The sequence below is a fragment of the Channa argus genome, chromosome 3 (assembly GCF_033026475.1).
Source record: "Channa argus isolate prfri chromosome 3, Channa argus male v1.0, whole genome shotgun sequence".
NCBI classification, from domain to species: Eukaryota; Metazoa; Chordata; class Actinopteri; order Anabantiformes; family Channidae; genus Channa; species Channa argus.
The window spans coordinates 18371196-18393793 of NC_090199.1; the positions used below are offsets into that span (position 1 = coordinate 18371196).

The 22598-nt window shown below is 39.6% G+C and overlaps 1 protein-coding gene across 1 annotated transcript in view; it reads left to right on the plus strand.

Moving 5' to 3' along the window:
• LOC137124194 (alpha-1,6-mannosylglycoprotein 6-beta-N-acetylglucosaminyltransferase B-like) overlaps positions 1–22598 on the plus strand; it is a 109574-nt gene that overhangs the window by 79295 nt on the left and 7681 nt on the right. The window contains exons 9-15 of the mRNA XM_067498939.1: positions 10898–11029; positions 16995–17128; positions 18107–18237; positions 18685–18687; positions 20744–20902; positions 21082–21228; positions 21659–21775. Coding sequence (XP_067355040.1) covers positions 10898–11029; positions 16995–17128; positions 18107–18237; positions 18685–18687; positions 20744–20902; positions 21082–21228; positions 21659–21775 — 823 coding nt within the window. The remainder of the gene's footprint in view (positions 1–10897; positions 11030–16994; positions 17129–18106; positions 18238–18684; positions 18688–20743; positions 20903–21081; positions 21229–21658; positions 21776–22598) is intronic.

A 22598-nucleotide genomic window follows, 5' to 3' on the forward strand; every position in this document is an offset into this window, starting at 1 on the left:
GTTGTTTAGAAGCAAACCAGTTGTATGAAGCCTCAACTTTGTATCCTACCTACACCTTTGCAAGTAGTATTGTTAATATTTTTGTATTCTGATCTTGCTATTATACACTACCTAGAAAACAGAGATTAATATACTAAAGTAATATGCATGCAAGTAAATATCCAAATAGTTGCTATTCGCTGCTATTTCTTTATGAAAGAGTGATGGGGCCAAGCATGTCTAAAACCGGACTCTTTTACATATTTTAGCAGAAAACCTTGAAGGAAATTTGTACTTGGCAAGCAAAATGAGTACAGGTTTACAAGTAACTGTGTTTCTCTCCACTGATCAATGCAATAAGAAATGCAGCTGCAAAATCTAAATCTTTTTAGAATATTTCCACAACAACATGACTCATACATGCCTGCAACACAACAAGCATGGTGGAAGGTGGAGCTTGCATTCTGAAAGAATCTGAGGAGAGTTAAGGGATTCAGGAGAATAACAATTAATAAGATAAAAGTTGTATGTACCACATTTAAGGAAATATTTCATCATCTTCTCATTTCTTGCAACAAAATTGACTGAGTTTACATTAAACTCTCAGGACTTTTTATTGTGACTTGTAGCCAACAAGATATTGTTGAAAGGAATTGTTGTTGTGTCACATATATTGGTGGCTCAGTGGTAGAGCATTTGGTTAGGATGCAGAAGGCCGCAGGTTCAAATCCAACCCCACCATGTGTGACCCCACCCAGCCACCAAAGGCCACCTTGGTGCTTGTCCCAAGCCCGGATATAAAATGGGAGGGTTATGGCAGGAAGGGCCAAACTCATGCCAAATCAACATGCGGAAAATGTTTGGACCCCTGAAGGGACAAGCTGAAAGCCTTTGATCTTTTTTTGATTGCGCAACCGTAATACAGAATTGGCTGCACACATCCCTGTGGCTGGTGTGGATCATCTGGTCTCTAAGGGCTGCCAGCTGTAAGGAATATTCCATCTGTGTGGTTTTTTAATGTGCACAGACACACACACACATGCAGGACTAAACAGAGATGCACAACAATAATCTATCAACCTATGAAATGAGTGCAGACGGAGGAGCCCAAGTGAGAAAGAATACAATATTTCTATATCTGCACTACTTGACCAAAACACACACATACTACACAAACCTTGTATACAGTAATAGAGCTATAGTTAAAATGACAGATATTAACTTTCCACAAGCAATACACTGTTATTGCTCATTTTGGGCTTTTGAGCATCTAATAACACCCTGCTAAATTGCTCCTAAGGAGATCAATACAGTCATGTGGTATTGAACAGAATAGCTTCAGTATATAGCACCGAGCTATATAAGGCATAACTAGTAACACACACATACAAAATGCAGCATTTCACTGAGATGCTGTGTATATGTTTTTTAAAGTGGACAAAATAAGAGCATAATAATATACAAAAAGTGAAGTATGGGAATGCATATATCATCACAGCTGTAAATGAGCACCTCCCATCAGCACTGTCTTCTTGTCTAACAACCAGAACACTTAAGTTTGATCGATGACTGCTGTGGAGTAACTGCTTTTGTCATATACTACACATGCCCTTACATTTCCAATTTTGCCAGCTTTCTGTCAGCAGTGGACATTGCCCTGTTAAAAATGTTTTACATGCACTTGACCATGCCACGTCGCTTTCCACTCATGGTGCAGTGTGAATAATTAATTAACAACACTGTTAGGAGGAACATATTTCTCTGTAGGATCGTGTTACTTCTTTAACTTGGTATTTATTCATACTGACTGCACACCTTCAGAGTACTGGTCCATGGATATTAATCAACGTGATGCACTTCTGCCTTCCCTTACTCATGTGTTCTTTTTCTCCATGAAATTAATTGTCATTTGTGTGTGTGTGTGTGGTTGTGCACAAGTGCATGTTCATTCAGAGGGCTGGTTGACTGCATGCCAGCTAGGAGACAAGTGAACCTTGGGTAATTGGACTCCTGCGAGGCCCTCCATGGCACTTGAATAGCGTCTGGGATGGCTGCCAGTTTGTGCCTGTATCGTTGTGTGTATAATACTGATGTCTATTTTGAACCTCTGTAAAGAGTGTTTTTATGTTTTTACGAGTGTTAATATGTGTAATGCTGGGATGTACAGCATTACAATGCACTAATGTACTGTTTAAGCACTGTATTTCTTTCTTGGCGTATTTGGTGGCAAATTTTGAATACTGTGTTCTGGTTTCTTTTTTTGTTGGGGTTTTACAACTTGTATGACTGTCTTCCCAATATTCGATTTAACAACAAATTATATTTAACCATAGATGATTATTCAAAATAAGGATTTCTAATTAAACTTTTGATATTAAACTTTTTCCTATGTTGGCAACATTAATGCAAACACAAATTCCAGTACTATTAGCTGAATACTGCACTTTATTGTAATGATAGATTAGCTCCTGAGAGCTAAATATAAAAGGGTAAATATGTTCTAATGATGGTCCCTTTGAAAATATTACACAGTAAATAATGTATCTTACAAATTCCAGGCAGAACATTTAATTTCACATATACAACTATATTTCCAAGTCAAAGTAGTACATCCAAATTTAGCAGAATGTAACTTAATTGGAGTAGAAGGTGTTACAACTGTACGTACCTTTATCAGAGAGTCAATTTAAAGGACAGCTGGTATAATTTTGTATAAACATACCATCCAGAGCTCAGGAAGTAAAAGAGAATAAATTAGACTATTTCAAAAATAAACAAATCTTTTCCATTCTTGGCCAATATGCTATGGTTGAATAGGTGCCAAAAGAGAAGGATTAGAGGTAAAGAATGAGAAATAGGTTACTGATGGAAAATGAGGAACTAAGGGCCTGCTTGTATTCTGCCAGGCTACAGTTTTCTCAGCTGTTGGTACATTACAGCCTGTGTTTTTCTTTCTTTGTTTTCCTCATCTTCTGTCTGTCTTGTTTTTTCTTGCTTTTCTTCTTTTAAATCCGACTGCAGTACTGAAAGCCTCATTGTCCTCCTCACTGACAGACGGTGGTTCTGATAGACATTTGCAATCAAACAAAAAGAACAGACTGAGCTCCAGCAGTGTGTAATAAAAAGGGATTTTATGTTATTGCATAACCTAAGATGGTATAGTTATCATCATGAATAAGGGTTTTTAAATTCCTTGTGTTGGAACCACAGTGGATGGAACACTGAGTGCATGTATGTGTGCGCACGATTGAATGTGTGATATCAAGCTTTGATGGGGGTATAAATGAATTGACTTTAGTGAGAAATATGGATTTAGCCTGTAATGGGTGTAATAAAAAAGACTTATCACTTCAGTGCCAACTGTCAAGTAGCTCTAACGGATTATGTTTAGCATTGTCTATATACAAACTGACATAATTATTTTTGCTGTTTTGAGTATCTTTGAGTATCTTTTGTTTGCATTCTGTTCATTCTGTACATTTTGAATAAAGCTGTACAGTTTTTCTAAGTGTAGTAAAAAGTAATTGCAGAAAGAAAATCACAATATTGTAATAGTAGTATGTACAATAAACAAATCCCAGATATAATACATATTTTTAAACAAATTAGCGTGATTTTACTTGTATTACATTTACATTTAGTCATTTGGCTGACGCTTTTATCCAAAGCGACTTATAAGTTAGATACAAAAAAAGCAAAAATCTCAAGGAGAAAACATTAAAGAAAGAGCTATGAGAGGAAATGTTTGTTTTATGAGACACCGGTACAATATAGGATAGATATGTCTGGTGCAAGAAATTACGTTTGGCACTGTTCATAGTGGAAGTTGTGGTATGTAAGTGAGACTACACACCACAACTGATCCTTTTCTCATTGCCACTCTTCGCGACCTTCTGGTCCAGTCCCATCAGTTTTCATAGGGGGAGGAGTATGATACCTGTAAGACTTTGAAGAAAACAAAACAACGTGCAAATGTGATGGATGAAGTTGTTGTATCGGTGAAGAACAGTGTGATACTATGCAGCCTGAGAGAACAAAGTAGCTGGAATGAAAGCCTGGAAATGTGAGGGAACTCAATAGTGGGAGAGTTGAGAGTAGTCAAAATATGTTCACTCAAAGACTCTCAGGCCTTGACCAAGTTGTTCATATTTTACTTTTTCTCCTGTTAAGCCTTTCTTCCCCCATATCTTTAGTGTTAATCTCCCTGCTGTAGAAAACTTGCTTTCCCTACTGTCGTCTCTGAAATGTGATTGGTTGAATAGGCCTCTTTAACTTAAGTGCACTCCAGTATCTAAAAGGGTAGAAGTAGATATTGTATCACTAATGGAAACGAGATGAGGGGCACCACACTCCAGGCAGAGTGCACACTTGAAATTCCATCATGCTATTCCATGATGTATTACAGGACTTAAACACCAAAGATGGCGGGTAGTTTATGAAATATTTGGATATAGCATTTACAGTACATTACCTGCTATGGGTTTACATGTAAGAGACAGTTATTCCAAAGACAACGGGTATACTTATGTAAAATATTAAATATTAATTAAATCGTATGGTAGGGTATTAACGTTTGCCCTTAATTTAATTTAGTTTTAGTTGTTTGACTATTGCAATGCACTTTAGTTTCAGTTCAGTTGCAACTACTAGATTTTTTGACAATTTTGAGGTTTTTGTATTTTAAGGCGTTTTCATTTTCTCCTACTTCCTATATTTAGGCAACTACAAGGCAACAATTGTGCTTTGTAGTCCTCACATTTACCTGACAGCAATTATCACCGATTAGTTTGTCTGATTTTATACAAAACATAAGGTGACCTCTTAACGTACCACGCATTGTTATTAATAGAAGTAGAAGAGGATCAAATTATATTTGCTTATTCAATATTTAAAAAAAAAAGTAAAACTGAAATATAATATATAAGTAAATACTGTAATAATGCTGTTAAACAATTATTCATAATGAGTACTTTTCAATGCAACCGCAAGGGGGCACAAGCCAGTGTCTTCTTGTGCCAGTCCAAAGTCTGGATAAATGCAGAGGGTTGTGGCAGGAAGGGCATCCGACGTAAAACACATGCCAAATCAAACATGCGAATCGTGACAAAGACTTCCATACCGGATCGGTCGGGGCCCGGGTTAACAACGACCGCCACCGGTGCTGTTGACCTACAGGGTACCGGTGGAAATTGCACTACTGTTGGTCGAAGACGAAGAAGAAGAGGAGGAAGGTGTGTTCGTAGGCAGAGAGAGAAGAGGAAAGCTAAGAATGTAGGACTGACAGTAGGGACTTTGAATGTTGGTACTATGACAGGGAAGGCCAGGGAGTTGATCGACATGATGCAGAGAAGGAAGGTGGACATACTGTGTGTCCAGGAGACCAGGTGGAAAGGTAGCAAGGCTAGAAGCTTAGGAGCAGGGTTTAAGTTGTTTTACCATGGGTCAGATAGGAAGAGAAATGGAGTAGGAGTTATATTGAAAGACGATTTTGTGAGGAATGTTCTAGAGGTGAAAAGAGTATCAGACAGGTTGATGAGTCTGAAGCTGGAAGTTGAAGGGGTGATGTTCAATGTTGTGAGTGGTTATGCCCCACAGGTAGGATGTGAGTTAGAAGAGAAGGAGAAATTATGGAGTTAGATGAAGTGATGCAGAGCATCCCCAGAGGTGAGAGAGTTGTCATTGGTGCAGATTTCAATGGGCATGTAGGTGAAGGGAACAGAGGTGATGAGACAGTTATGGGCAGGTTCGGTGTTCAGGACAGGAACGCAGAAGGTCAGATGGTGGTTGACTTTGCAAAGAGGATGGAAATGGCTGTAGTAAACACTTTCTTTCAGAAGAGGCAGGAACATAGGGTGACGTACAAGAGCGGAGGGAGAAGCAGTCAGGTAGACTACATCTTGTGTAGACGTTGTAATCTGAAAGAGATCAGTGACTGTAAAGCATTGGTAGGGGAGAGTGTAGCCAGACAACACAGGATGGTGGTGTGTAAAATGATGCTGGTGGTGAGGAAGATAAGGAGGACTAAGGCAGAGCAGAGGACGAAGTGGTGGAAGTTGAAAAAGGAAGAATGTCGTTTAGTTTTCAGGGAGGAGCTGAGACAGACACTGGGTGGTTTGGAGGTGCTTCCAGATGACTGGACTACTACAGCTAATTTGATCAGGGAGACAGGTAGGAGGGTACTCGGTGTGTCATCTGGAAAGAGGAAAGCAGACAAGGAGACTTGGTGGTGGAACGAGGAAGTTCAGGAGTGTATACAGAGAAAGAGGTTAGCTAAGAAGAAGTGGGACACTGAGAGGACTGAAGAGAGTAGACGGGAGTACAGGGAGATACAGCGTAAGGTGAAGATAGAGGTGGCAAAGGCCAAACAAAGAGCATATGAGGACTTGTATGCTAGGTTGGACACTAAAGAGGGAGAGGTGGATTTGTACAGGTTGGCCAGACAAAGAGATAGAGATGGAAAGGATGTGCAGCAGGTTAGGGTGATTAAAGATAAGGATGGAAATGTATTGACAGGTGCCAGGAGTGTGATGGGAAGATGGAAGGAGTACTTTGAAGAGTTGATGAACGAGGAAAATGAAAGGGAACGAAGAGTAGAAGAGGTGACTGGTGTGGAGCAGGAAGTAGCAAAGATTAGTAAGAGTGAAGTGAGGAGGACATTGACGAGGATGAAGAGCGGAAAGGCAGTTGGTCCTGATGACATACCTGTGGAGGTATGGAAGTGTCTAGGAGAGGTGGCAGTAGAGTTTTTGACTAGTTTGTTTAACAAGATCTTGGAGAGTGAGAGGATGCCAGAGGACTGGAGGAAAAGTGTACTGGTACCAATTTTTAAGAACAAGGGAGATGTGCAGAGCTGTGGCAACTACAGAGGAATAAAGCTGATGAGTCACACAATGAAGTTGTGGGAAAGAGTAGTGGAAGCTCGGCTAAGGGCAGAGGTGAACATTTGTGAGTAGCAATATGGTTTCATGCCTAGAAAGAGTACAACAGATGCAGTATTTGCTTTGAGGACGCTGATGGAGAAGTACAGAGAGGGTCATAGGGAGTTGCATTGTGTCTTCGTAGATTTAGAAAAAGCGTATGACAGGGTGCCGAGAGAGGAGCTGTGGTATTGTATGAGGACGTCTGGAGTGGCAGAGAAGTATGTTAGAGTGGTGCAGGACATGTATGAGAGCTGTAAGACAGTGGTGAGGTGTGCTGTAGGTGTGACAGAGGAGTTCAAGGTGGAGGTGGGTCTGCACCAAGGATCGGCTTTGAGCCCCTTCTTGTTTGCTCTGGTGATGGACAGACTGACAGATGAGGTTAGACAAGAATCTCCCTGGACTATGATGTTTGCAGATGACATTGTTATTTGTAGTGAGAGCAGGGAGCAGGTGGAGGAAAATCTAGAGAGGTGGAGGTCTGCTCTGGAAAACAGAGGAATGAAGCTTAGTCGCAGTAAGACAGAATACATGTGTGTCAATGAGAGGGACCCAGGTGGAACAGTGAGGTTACAGGGAGCAGAGGTGAAGAAGGTGCAGGACTTTAAGTACTTAGGGTCAACGGTTCAGAGCAACGGTGAGTGTGGAAAAGAGGTGAAGAGGCGAGTGCAGGCAGGTTGGAACGGGTAGAGAAAAGTGTCAGGTGTGTTGTGTGATAAAATAGTATCAGTGAGAACAAAAGGAAAGCTGTTCAAGACGGTGGTGAGACCAGTGGCACAGAAGAAGAGACAGGAGGCAGAGCTGGAGGTAGCAGAGCTTAAGATGTTGAGGTTCTCTTTGGGAGTGACGAGGATGGACAGGATCAGGAATGAGTACATCAGAGGGACAGCTCATGTTAGATGTTTTGGAGATAAAGTCAGAGAGGCCAGATTGAGGTGGTTTGGACATGTTCAGAGGAGAAACTGTGAATATATCGGTAGAAGGATGCTGAGGTTGGAGCTGCCAGGCAGGAGGTCTAGAGGAAGACCAAAGAGGAGATTTATGGATGTAGTGAGGGAGGACATGAAGTTAGTTGGTGTGAGTGAAGAGGATGCAGAGGATAGAGTTAGATGGAGGCACATGATTCGCTGTGGCGACCCCTGAAAGGGAGCAGCCGAAAGGAAAAGAAGAAGATAATGAGTACTTTTCCTTTTGAGACATTTAAGTAAATTTTGCCGAAAATTTTACTACTAATACTATCTATACCAATATATCAAACAATTTGGATTACATTCTGGTACATTCACAGTCACAATCTGAATATTTCTAATACTGAGTTTAGCTCAGTTTTGGCAATATTGAACCAAATGTTATGATACTTTTAATATTGTAAGCTCAAAATAAATAATAAAATATTAGCAGACTATTAAACTAAGATCTGTTTTTATTTCAAGTTTAATATTTATTAACTGTTTATATTGGAACTTGTATAATTCTACTTCCACCTTGTTTGTTTAGAGCTTACAGTATTACTGCATCTGTGAAATGTCAAATTGCCACTTTGTGATTCATTCCCAGTACACCAAACAAAAACAACCTCTGCTAATGACCGTGTGTAGAAACCACATCCTATACTTCTACATTTACAAACTCTTGTACCTTTTTCATGTTTCACTACATCACACACCATGTGTTTTCACTGCTGTCTGATGGTGGTTAGCAGCTGCCAGCGGAGCTCCTGTAAGTGCTGGCTCGCAACACTATCAAACGACCCTTTGGATAAGCAGTGCAGCCAAACAGACTCCAATGTAAAACTAGCACTGCGAGATGAAATTCACTGGGGGTATGAATTGCATTACAGTCTCCATTAGCCTTTGGCCTCATCTGTCACAGAAATAAGAGCTAAGTAAGAGCTAGCAGACCACTCACAGGTCAAATATCCAATAGCAAGGCAGGCAGCACGGTAACAGAGAGGACCTCAGCCCTTGTTGTAATCAAAGTAGACTTTTGGTAAGTGGTATAGGTGTATATATTAGCAAACAGACAGGGAGACATTTAAATATCACAACACAGTAGGAATAGATCACTTACAGACAAGCATGTAAACATTTTAACATCAAACACACACACACACACACACACACACACACACACACACACACACACACACACACACACACCAGATTTAACTGTATCTCTTCCTATCACCTTGCTCCCCCATACTTTGACCTGATGTTGCTGTTTTAAGGTACAACTCAGTCGGCTCATTATAAATTCAGCTTTTTTCATGCTCGTTAAATAGTGTTTTGCCAAAGGCCTCCTGGCTGCTCCACGTGATGCTGGCCTCACTTTGATGGAACTATTTGATATTATCTGATTAACAAACACACACTTTTCAATTAAACTTTCAGTCAAAAACACTGCTTTAGAGTTTCAGCAACAGGAGATGTAAACACTGATGGCCATTGCCTTATCTTCACACCATTGCATTGCCATTGCTTTCACTCAGCTTTTTTTGAAGGGCATGATGGTGGTGTTTATCATTTTAGTGCACAAGACTTCTTTGTGCTTTGCCCCATACTGCTATGGACCTTTTCTCTCACTTGTGTTGGTGTTGAGTTTATCTGGTTGTGTCAAGGCTCCAGGTTTAGAGGCTTTGATTTCTTTAAGGGACAGGAAGAATTTAAAAAAATGTAAGCTTTTTTGCTTTAAAGTAACACAATAGGTTCCATTTTCCGTGTTTAGATCTTGCTGCTGTGTTTTCTTTGACCTGCTGCACTTCTCACCGATCAGGTGTCAGTCAAACTGAGTTTTTTGCCGATGAAGTTCAGTCTCTGTGGCTGCTTCTCTTTATCTATTCAGCTTTTAGTTCTGATGCTAACCAAGCAATGCTTCAATGCTTCTACGAATGAGTAATTCAGGAGTCCTTGTTTTCCAGATGATTATATGTTACAAAGTATAATTTAATGTATCATCTTTTGGTATTGAAGCTTTTTAATTTGAAATCGTTGCCTCTCACTTGCTGGCTAAAGATTCTAGGTAACCATAACCATGCTCACAGCTTTATGCTTTTTACAACAGTGGTTTAATTAAAAGTTAACATTAACATACTATCTCAGCTTTTTTTTCTAAGTGCTAATTAACAACAAACGACTAATCAACTAAATCTAATCAGAAATTTTTTTTTTTATTTTGGCAAATTAACGTATTGGAGCAAGTTGAACTTTGAACTTCCAAAGCAATTCTTCAAATAATGGTCCTGAGGTTTCACTTGAAAACACAAATATCATGGTGTAAGTTCAACATATATCGAAAGTCAGAAGGGTTATCCCCTGGGAACCCTGAATTTCTGTACAACACTTATTTTTGCCTATCTAATCCAAAGTAATGGACTAGCCCTATATTGTAACCTACACAGAATGTGGTCAGGTTTAAATGCATTCAGGCGTGTTGGTATGCAGAAGAAGTTAGGGAATACAGACAAAATCACTGTACAGTGATATGAAGTAAGGGGTTTAAAGCTATTTACCTCACAGTCAAATACTATTCTGTATTTGACTGGACTAAGCTCAGCCTTCTGTTATTATCAATTTAGCTGACAGACGACAAGAAGACAAAACTGGTAGAAGCTAAAATGTGTTCTCTTTGGTTTCTTTGATTCAGACACACTTTAAAACTCTTTCAACAAAACAAGTAATTGAAAACACTTCACCTCACTTAAGACAATAACAATAATGGCTGATAAACATTTTGGTATATAAAATAACCAGAAAGGAGCCCCCACACTTCCCACCTTTCAGCTTACACTACAGTATGCTCACTTCTCTGTACCTGTCCTGTCTCTAAAAGACCACAAGGTTTTTGTTATATTTTGTTCTATTATTTTTGTTTTTGTTGAGTTATTAAGATTGCTTGGAGGCTCTGGTCAGCAGACAGTTCAGTGTCTGCTCAGAGTTTTTCGGTTCTTTGTCTGTCATGTTTCTCTGCTCATGTAAAATGAGAGATTTATTTGTGTGTTGCAGGTTCCTCGGTGTGCCTCCAGGCAGAGGCAGTTGCCCACTCACTGGCCCGCTGCCCTTTGACCTCATCTACACAGACTACCATGGCCTGCAGCAGATGAAGCAACACATGGGACTCTCACTCAAGAAACACAAGTCAGTGAACAGTTATTGTATGTGTGTGCGTGCGTGTGTGTGTGTGACTGTGTGTGTGTTTAAGAGAGTTTAAGTATTTCCCTTTTTTTAAGTCATGTGTATATGTATGTATATATTTTCACTTGTGCGTATTTATTTGTGTATCAGGTGCATGAGTTTGGTTGTATGTGTGCGTGTGTCAGCAATTTTTCAAACCAGTAGGGAGGTTCTTTGACTGTGTTTGTGGACTAATTATTGCTGGTAATATGATGGTTCGTATTTCTATTCTTGATCACTACTGAATGCCATACCCTAATCCTAACCCTTAAAACAAAATTCTAACCTTAACCTTAAAACCAAGGCTTAACCAATGAGGCCTGGAAACGTGTTAAGACCAGCAAATTTTCTGCACTACCTAGGTGACAAGCACACACTCACACACACACACTCACACACACACCTTAACACTGCATCACCTGCCATGCACCATTACTCTGAACAGCAAGAGAAGTATTACAAATGAAATGTTGACAGTACTGTACATGAACATTGCCACGCTCATTTACAGTACCACCAAACCACATGCAAACACACATATTTACACATAAACATCAGTAAAAACAACTTATTATAGGTGTTTAAAAGTACTCAGAGCATTACTCTCAAGAGGAGAAGGTTAGTTAAAGGCACAAAGAAGAGACAGCAACATAAGATATCTGTTTCGTGACAAAGAAGAAATATTATTGAGTTTGCCTTTGGCCAACAACTTGGAAACTAGGACAGTCCTTAGACCAATGCACCAAAAAGGCAGTCATACCTAAAATATGAATATAAAGTACCACAGTGCATTTGGAATAAAAACATCAGCTGCAAAACCCCGTAGAGCACAGCAGTATGAGTCCATATTATCTTCAGAGTTCTTCTTTGTTCTTGCCTCACAAGCAAAATAAGATTGAAAGTCCAGCTTGAGAATTGTCCTCTCCAGCCCCTTAAAAACAGCTTGCAGCTACCCCCCTCTGTAACACTCTCATCTCTCCTTGTCCAATAAATTGGCATCTTTGTCTACCCCCTGTGTGTGACGCAGCAATTGACATTTTGCTTTCTTTTGTTGTTGCTTCCGGCATTAAGAGGCAACAGTGATAGATAAAATTGGGGGGAGGCCAAAATTAAAGTGCAACAAAGTGAGAAAAGAATAAGAAAGACAGCTAACAGTGAATGTGTGTAGACAGATGTCAGAGGAGAAAAGAGGAGGAAAGAGGAGGAGAGATGCCACAAAACAGGAGGAGAGGAAGGTATTCAGAGTCAACCTGACACCACATTTAAAGGGCCACTGCATTTATTTTTAAAATCCAATTATGAATGAGGAAAATGCATTACTGGTGGGGAGCTGTTTCTAGCACACAGCCTGTTCTGCTTTCTCTCTCCTTTTGTTCTAGCTCTCAAGCACAGAAACACACACACACAAATCCACACATTTTACCCAGCCGAGATGCCAGTCAACCAGCAGTCTGCACCTAATTGCTTGCTGAGGTCAGCAGTTCCCAGCTCCATCATTGCCACATGGAGTCTTGATTTCTGCTTTCCCTAACAGGATGTGACTTTTAGTGTTTGCAAGAGTTTGTGTTTTGTTCCCTCAGAAGCTTGTGCTTAGGGAATTATCTGAATGTTTCAGTTATACAGGTGGAACAGGAACCTATCCTCACTTTCACGAGAGGACGCCCTTCAGTGATTTTAATATATGAAAAGAAGTACCCAGGATATCTCTCTCTTTTTGATGTGACAACATACCAGCTTTAAAAAAAATCACTCTACTCATGGACAGGTGTACCTTAGCCATAAGCTTTCCCCTAGCCAGTATTTCTTCCCAGGCACTCTTTATCTAGAGTTTTAGGACACATCTGTGTTATACACTACCTGTACAACAACAACTCTCTCTCTCTTTCTCTCTCTCTCTCTCTCTCTCTCTCTCTCTCTCTCTCTCTCTCTCTCTCTCTCCCTCTCCCTTCCTCACCTAGACTAGTCTATTTGAGAACTGTGTGCTGAAAGGCATCATTAATCAAGTGTCCTGAGCTTTGGGGCCCCTCTGCTCCCTTTAATTACTTTTATTTTATGTTCCTACTGACATCTACATTCATTTATTGTGCCTGGGCAACATGGTGCTGCCCAGTGTGATGTTGTTTGTGCGAGCGCAAGAGTGCATGCTCCTGTTAAAGATGCTGAAAGCCAATAGGAGACAGTTTTAAATCACACCCACTCATCGGCTTATAGGACTAGCATATTGATTTCCTCTGCATGCTAAATTTACCACTCTATCAGAGTAGTAAAGAGTGGGATTGGAGAAGATGTTCAAAGCAATGCCAGCAAAGCCAAAGAAAATAAAAACTATACTTAGATACAAAACACTGTTTCCCTGGACTTCTTCAGGATACATCTTTGTTTAACATATGTTTAATACAGGTGTCAGTAGCTTATTGCTTGTTTTGAGAAGAGTTGCTTTATCCTTAAGGAGAATTATTTGAAAAATCCAAATGTTTCATTTTACTTTGAAAAATAGACTGGCTTCAGCTCTACAGAACAACTACAATATGCTCTATTTGTTCTACTTGGTCAAAACAGTGATGGGTACAGTGTTTTGAGGAAGCTGCAGTATCCCCCCAAGTTATGAAGGATAATTGATGGATGGAGTATACTACATATCATCTTACTTTGAAAAAAAGCAAAGGTGCATAACATTAAACACTGAGCCTCTTTCACAAGCTGTGGAATTAATTTTCTGCTTTAAAGTATCTGTACAAACAATTTACATACACATCCAGAATGTAGTGTTTTTTTCTTATCTGATTTTATATTGTTTGTTTTCTGCAAGTGTAGAATCGTCTCTGGACAGTTCTAAAATATATTATTTATAATGCAGGTATTATGCCAATGAAATGATATAACGATGAACTCAATGTCTTTCATCCTTATTTCCATGCACCTGTCAATCTCCTATCATATCACATCACAGGGTTAGGATCAAATGGTGGATGCACATGTGTCATAATCAGATGTGATTTAGCGTGTGCACTTATTTTAAGTGCAAAGTAACAACACATTTCACACATTTATGAACACATATTAGTGAATGATAACAAAAACAGCACATACACCGTTAATATGTGCAATGAAAACATGCTGCAGTTAAAACAAAATATCTAAAGTTTCATCATATCACATATTAACCTAACATAATTTCATTATTGGGATTCTGTGTTTCTGTGCCTATGTGTTTGTTAGATCAGTCTGTCTTTCAGGCAGCCGTTTTTTTTTTTCAGGACAGCTGAGCAAATGAGTAAAAAGACATACGGAGACAAGCTTCCAGCTTGACAGCATTAAGCGGGCACCATCAGCCTGTATCTGTAGCTCAGTGCTTTCACTCAAGGAAGCAAAGGAATAACTTGCATCTTACTTTACCACTTGGGTGTGGTGTACCGATGTGGACATGTTACGAATGCTCTGTTTACAGCCGGCTGAAAAACAAATCTCTTCCCCTGTATTTAGACAACCTCTGGCCCTGAAGCATAGACTGACTTGGCAAGTAAAATGCTTTAAAAGTGGGACTGACCCAGTTTAATCAGGAAATGAGCCAACTGAAAACTACTTTAAAGAAGCTTGTGGAGCTTTGCTTGTCCTGTGGATGAGTTGAGAGTATGTGCCAGGCAAATGATTGAGAATCACAGAGTTCTGGCTGGCCCCAGCATTTCGCTACAAATGCAAGAGTCACCAAACAAAGAAAGGATGTTTATCAAAGGCTTTCATTGAAATCCCACTAGTATAAGCTGATTGACATTGGGTCTTTGATAGATTATTTCCTGTTACCATCTTCTCACTGTTAGTCTGCTGCTGTCTTAGACTCATGTCAATGCTGTTTGCTGCTTCAGCTCCCAGACTTTAGCATGTGGTATTGATTTGAAAAGTATTCTAACGTTGCTTTCTGCACCTTTTGCATTGTGAATTAAACTTGAAATGGAAATATTTAGTTTTGTTAGTTATACCACTTTTGGAAAAATCTCTAAAAGCATGTTTGCAGTGTTTGAGTTATCCAGTTGGATTGATTTCGATTTGCAATGTTAGTTACCAAAGAAACAGTACTTATGTATGATTGTACTGTGTGCATTTCTATAGCATCTGTCAGGTAAAGCATAACAAAACGTCCAGCATGTTCCCAACGCACCACACTGCCATATTCCCCTCACACTGGAGGACTGTCGAGCTTTGCTGAGCAGCCGTTTAACCCAGATTAGCTCCGTACTCTGATCTTTCGATAGATATTCAGCTCAGCTACTCCTCCACTTATCCCCTCTTCCTTCACTTTTTTATTTTTTATTTTTCCCCTCCCTTTGGGACCTCTTATCTGTGGGCAGAAACATTTTCACCGTTTCAGAGCTGGCAGTATGTGATAGCGCAGGTTGGAGAGAGTGGAGTAAAGGAGACAGTGCAGAGACAAGTAAAACTAACATTTGCTATTAATAATTCATTGTGGGATTCTATGACCCTTACCAATCGACTCACAACATTTTCCGCTTAATCTCAGCCTCAGTGCCTCGAAACAGGACTGAAGAGATAAGTGCATGTTTTTGGGCTTCCTCTTGCAGATAAGGCTGTTTTTATAACCTTTCTAAGATATATCAATGTCTATTGGTTGGCCTTTTGCATTGTACAGTCGTTGACAGAAATATCAAGAGAAGTGTCAGACAAAACAGGGATGTCACCTTGTCTGCAATTAAGTGCCCTTAGAATACTTTTTTTATTTTCTAGAAATATAGAAACACAAAAACACAGGGAGTTGGTGTTTTTACGTGGGAGATTCTTTCATTCAAAGCTGAATATTCTAGGAATTCAAATTCTGATCACTGATGTTCCTCAGTTTTGATCTTGCATGCCAGTGGATTATATACATACAAACTGGCAAAACAATGTCCAGCTGTAGAAATCTAATCCATGAACGCAATACCTTTGCTCACCTGTCAAGCATCAAATTGTTTTAAGGGAGGGGTGGGATTATTTACACTATTTAAAACGTTAAGGTAATAAAACAGTCACTAAACAGTGAGGAAAAACTCTTTCTTCACTAGACCACAAAGCAGAATAGAGAATATGTGAGTATATGGAGCGCAGTTGGAAGCCTACTAAATCAGAGGACTCTCAGGGGACTGCTTTGAAGTGAAAGGCAGGGGTCATGGTACAAAGACAGCTGAAGGCTTAATTTCCAGCACCCTTTTTCGCTATGCACCTTTTACTATGAAGTGTGAACTATAAATTTCTGTTGACAAGTCGACAGCACAACTATTATAACATGTTTTAAATGTTACATTATTTAAATTTCATAGTTATCACAGAAGTTTCCCTACCTATTTACTTCCAATTGTCCCTTATTATCCCATTATTGCTGTACTTGTTTCATCAAACAGATTCTAATGATCCCTAGTGGAAAATACAGATGTGCACTGAAGTACAGTAATACACACACAGGGGCTATGTATGTATCTTAGTGTGTGTCTTACTCATACTCATGTAATACTCATAATGCCCTTGTCTGTACCAGTGAGTGTGTTCAGTCTGGCCCATCTTCCTGCTCCTGGGCTCCTGGGAATTAACAAGAGCTAAAGGTGGCAGTGTTCACTTTCACAGCTTGGAGAGTGTTTTGTGTCTGTGTGTGGGTGTGTGCGTGCGGACTGTGCTGTCAGTCATTTACATGTACATTTACATTTATAAATAGTTGAATCACATCCTGTTTTCCTATTTTAAAATATTTTCCTGAACCTCTGAATTTGTCTTTGTGTTTCCAGACAACACAAAGGAAGCGTTATAATTCTGAGAAGTTTTCAACTCGTGAAATAGAAATTTCACTGATTGCTTTCAATCTTAGGATCAGAAATAGCGCAGAACGATTGATAGAACGAGTTTGATAGTGCTGTTTTAATCTGAGTCTGCTTTGTCTTTACAGATGTCATATCCGAGTGATTGACACCTTTGGGACAGAGCCCGCTTACAACCATGAGGAGTATGCAACTCTACACGGCTACCGGACCAACTGGGGCTACTGGAACCTAAACGCCAGGCAGTACATGACCATGTTCCGTAAGATCACTAATGTCTCGTTTTATCAAATCATAATTCAGCATGTTATTTTCATGTTTGTTTGACATGTGTTAATATGTTGGATGTGCCAAAATTTTTTATTACTTCCATAGCCTCTCCTCAGTGCAAACATTTGTACTGTAAATGTGAAAGTTATATAGTTATTCTTAAATGTCTCTCTCTCTCTCACACACACACACACACACACGCGCATGCAAAGATCTGTCATCAGTTTTGACAGTCACTCTAACTATGATAAAATGACTCCAGTTCAGTGTTTTCACTTTCTTTGACAGGTCTGGCAGCTTGTTCACATTCATTTAGAGTAATGTGTTTAATGCAGCTATTTTCAGCAACACCACAGCTTCTAGCGTCCCTTCAAGCTGTAGCTATTCTTTATCGCGTTTGCTTTTCTTTTTCCGTCTCTTGCTACCTAATATGTAAGATCTGCTTTTTAAATTGCCGTTGTCTATCTTCCTGCTGACTGAAACACTGACTGCTTAACTCTCTTCTGTTGCAAACAGCAGCAGACTCATGCACCTTCCGCTGTACAACAGTAAAGTAATTTTACATTCGATGGATGTCTGTGTTAATACCTGTATTGCACACTATCCTAAGCTTCAATGACTGAGTCGACCTTTAAACTTATGTAAACTTTAAACTTATGTAAAAAATAGTGTTTGTAGGGGTAAATAGCTTTACTGGTAGTTGGTTTTGATTAATTAAAATTTAACTGATGGAACTATCTGACAATCTCATAGACAGCAGCAGCTGGCTTTACAACAGTCACTATTTGTAATAATTATGGAGACAATAATCACTGACTTTACCAATAAACTAAAGCAAATAAGAATGCAGTGCTATTTTTGTCGTTCTTTTCTCTCTTACTAACAAGGAAACTTCCCTCTGTGTGTACTGTTTTCTCTTTACTACTATCTCGCCTTTGCTCATTACTCACACACAAACACACACACTCAGCTCACACACCAGACAACTCATTCATGGGCTTCGTGTCGGAGGAGCTGAATGAGACAGAGAAGAGGAGCATCCAGCAGAACAAAGTTAACAACATGGCTGTTGTTTATGGGAAGGAGGCCAGCATGTGGAAGGTAAGGAGAAAGTAACATCTAGTTGTGGCTGCTACGGATTTGAGATGTGTACAAAGGCTTACATTGGCAGGGGGCTGTTTGCTCTCCACAGTAATAAAAACACACTGACATGGTCTTATTATATCTCTGCTACATTTAATCTTTTGAATACTGCTACATACCGCCTACATATACCTTAAAACACTATGCAGTCTTAACAGAAAAATCAAATAACAGCATTTCACACACTCCAACGTTTACACCATTACAGTTCAGCCTCATGTGGCTCTCAGTTGTGTTGCTTTAATTTAAAGACAATTGTCGCCTCCAAGCTGCCTGCTTTTTCCCCCTGCATATTGTAGAAGGGTACAATTGTGCCTCCATTGTTTAAATGACTGTAATGACGTTTGCTGCCATTACTTTCCACTCTCTACCTGTGCGGTTTCCTCGATTTCCTTGTAGTTGTAGCTTGTGAAAAGAGACGAGAACAAAAGGGAGGTGAAAGGTTTTAAAATTACAAGGCTTCAATCTGCAAAAGCCTGGTGAAAAGGCAGAGCATGTAACATGTAATTTTTGTCCTGTTTCTCTTTTTCTTTCCACTTAGATTGAAATGTTTTCTGAGTGTATATTTTCAGTATTTATCTGATTTTCTTTTCTTTCTTTCTTTTGTGCTGGACCATTGTATCTGAATGGGTGCTCGGTAGCTTCAGGTAAGAGCCTGTTGCTTCACAAGTGCACACAAATGCATCACAGGTTTCACAGACAGACATCACTCTTCAGGAGTTTTATGTATAACGGTGATCACCTTTGTGCTTATACCCCTAATTTTTAAAAAGCACAATGATTGGTCCAACAGCCAGTCTTAGAATTCTGTGTTATAACATCAACACGGAGTTTCTTTTAACTGCACATGCAGCAGCTTTGTTAATGTGGGTAATTCAGGACTAATGTACAATGTCAACCAGACACAAGACATTTTTGATAGCAAGCTGCTGACATTAGTGTGTTCGGCTGCAATGTATCCCATATATACAATACACTAGGTCACCTGTTTCTAAATTTGTCCAACAGAACAACTTCCACGATCAATTAACTGGAGGACTATTTCTCATCTCTGCTGCCTGCAGACCACTTATTTCATTCTTGAAATTACAAAAAGAGTTTGGATCACGTGTTTGTAAGTTTAAATTCATGATTTAAACTCATGGCAGGACAAATAAAACATGTTGATTGTGTGTGTACTCTCTGCACATTAGTGGTCGAACAGGTCTCAAATCACAAAACAGAATGTGACATCTTCTCTAGTAAAATCACCAACTGATCTTTCATCAGTTTCAAAATATCCTTGTTATAATGTTCATATGTTTTACATAAATTAATTTGTGCCCGGCCCTGGCTATATATGTCGAAGTGTCTCTGGTCAAGACACTGGACCCCTAACAGCCCATTCCCCTCCCCAGCTGTGCAGTGCCGGTCCAAGCCCGGTAGAAATTGGGGAGAGTTGTGTCAGGAAGGGCATCCCACGTAAAAACTGCCAAATCAACATGCGGACAATGATCCGCTGTGGCGACACTGAAGTCACGGGATAAGCCGAAAGGATAAAAAAATAATAATAATTTGTGCAGAATCAGGACTTTCAATAGCCTATTTAATGCTAGTAGCAAATTTAAGGCATCTTTCGCGTTATGGGCTGTGGGTAAATTATTATCAATCTTTGTTGTGAACAGCATAAGTTGCACCGAAGTCAAACTTGACAGCAAGCAACAGTAACCTCACCTTTAATATTTTTTTTTCCCCGTAATTTTCTTCCAACAAGCCACACAAACTGAACTCAACATGTCAATATCCTGCTGTCAAACCAATTTAAATCTACATTACATGAAATCAGGTGAGGGATAAAAAAATAACAGCACAGAGGAACATACTTATTACAATTTCTTATCCAAGGCACTTTAAGAGCATGAACTTGGGCATACACACAGAGCAGGTTATGGAACCTGCACTCCTGGCCAGTGTTTCTCCTGCTAATTCATGTTGTCTGCTGCACTTCGCACTTGAGCTAATCTCCTAATTGGCTGGGAAAATCCTCACAGAGGAAGCTATCGATCGCTACAACCTCCAATTACGGCTCCGGGGGTTACAGCACAGTACAGGGATACTGTAAGCTCCTTAACACCAGACAGCAAGTCAATACTTTGGCCCAGGGTTATACTCCATTCAGTTTTGGTTGTTAACTGATGCAGGTTAGGTTTTGTTTCCCCAGCTATCATACACAACCCTGACTTTGAAACTGTTCCCCTCTAGCTCTTCCACCCACACATAAGCAAATATGAATAAACCTCTGCAAATTATACGTCAAACCCACACAACCCCATTTTATTTTTTAATTTAATCTACTGTTGTTAAAGAAAAGATGAAATATTCTCCGTAACATTTTTTTCCTGTCACTCATTTCCCCACACACCCTGCTCTCCTTAACCCCCACCTTCAACCTCACCAACACATCTTTTTCCCCCTCCCCTCCCAGCAGGGTAAGGAAGGCTTCCTGCAGATTCTCCACAGGTACATGGAGGTCCATGGCACAGTGTACTATGAGACCCAGAGACCTCCGGAAGTCCCCGCTTTTGTGAAGAACCATGGTTTACTGCCTCAGCATGAGCTGCAGCAACTGCTGCGCAAGGCCAAGGCAAGAAACTGAAGGAATATTTTTACCCGCAGTCAAAGTTGATCTGCACAATCCTCTCTACTCTCTACTCTTTATCGACAGTTTAAATTGAAATGAGCTTTCATGGCTTACTGTCTTGACTTTATTTTTAAATTTGTAATTATGGTTTTTAAAAAACACTCCCAATTAATCTCTCCTAGCTTTTCATCGGCTTTGGGTTCCCCTACGAAGGCCCAGCTCCTCTTGAAGCAATAGCCAATGGCTGCATTTTCCTCCAACCCAAGTTCCACCCACCCCACAGTTCACTCAATCATGAGTTTTTTAGAGGCAAGCCTACTTCAAGAGAGGTAAGTGCATTATGTTTATAAAGAACTGGCACAAATTCAGGCAGCACATATTAGTGTTTGATGTTAGAAGAGGACATTCCCGGTATTGTACAACAGAACCTATGTTGTATAGAAGTGGAAATAATTTGGAGAAACTCTGCAATAAATTCTAACTGCACAGTGCATTATCAGGCAGCCAATAATATTTGCACATTTTACAAATGCTACCATTAGATAATGCTTGCTCAGCTATATGTGTATCATGAAATATTTTCATAGCAATTAAAAATGATTAATAATGCATTTGCTTTAGTTAAATTAGCTTATCAAAGTAATAAAACACTATTATTGGTGAAGCTGAGCAAAATGCAAAATGATCTACAAATATCACTTTAAGGAGATGTTGTTTTTACAGAGCTCTGACTTTAAGGTTTGCATGGGTTTTCTGTAGGTGTCCTCCCAGCACCCGTATGCAGAGCAGTACATTGGCAGACCTCATGTCATGACAGTGGACTACAACAACTCCTTAGAGTTTGACTCTGCCATCAGGCAAATTATGAGGACCAAGGTACTCTCTCGAATCTTATTGAAATATTACAGTATATATTACTTGAAATATATACTTGAAATTGAGTATTAGCATTTTTTGAATACAGGAAGGAATTCTGTAAATAGTTCATGATCAACATGCTAAACCTGCTGCTGTTACTGTGAGCTTGATAAAGGCTTTTAAACTTTGATACAAAAGGACCTTTGCACACTGGAGTTTTTCAGAGTGACTTGCGAGTATGTAGGTAGCAGTCTGATATCACAGAGTGCTGAACCTTTCCACACAGGAAATGTGGGCTGATAGATAATATGAGGACACTAAGAACTGCCAAGAGTGGGAGAGAGGTTAATTAAGGAGTCAACCAAAGAGATTCAATCTTTCTGGAAAGCAGTAAAAATGGGAAGAAATGGTAAAAGAACCAAAAGAAAGTGAAAGAGATAGAGAGAGGAGCATACAGACTGAAACGTCCCAGTTTGACTAAACATTAGGGTCACGAAAGCTTTTGGTTCTCATTAAAATTGAAGACCAATGTGCCAACTAGGCATATTTTGCACTCTAAAATAACAACAGCATAAACGTTTTATATGCCAGCCTTTTTCAAACTTTTATTTATTCAGGTACGCTTATGTGAGAGACAACATCTCTTTTACATGAATGCCCTGAAACAGAGAGGGTACAAGTGCTGCTCTTTTACTTTTCATCCAGTTTAGATCCAGCTGGTCTGGGTGTAGAGGTGATCTTACTCAAATCTGACACTCCTGATGTTTCAGCGCATGCTTCAGCGCATATTTCACTAAGGAGATCGTTGTTATACAAACATTGAACATTTATTGTACTTGCT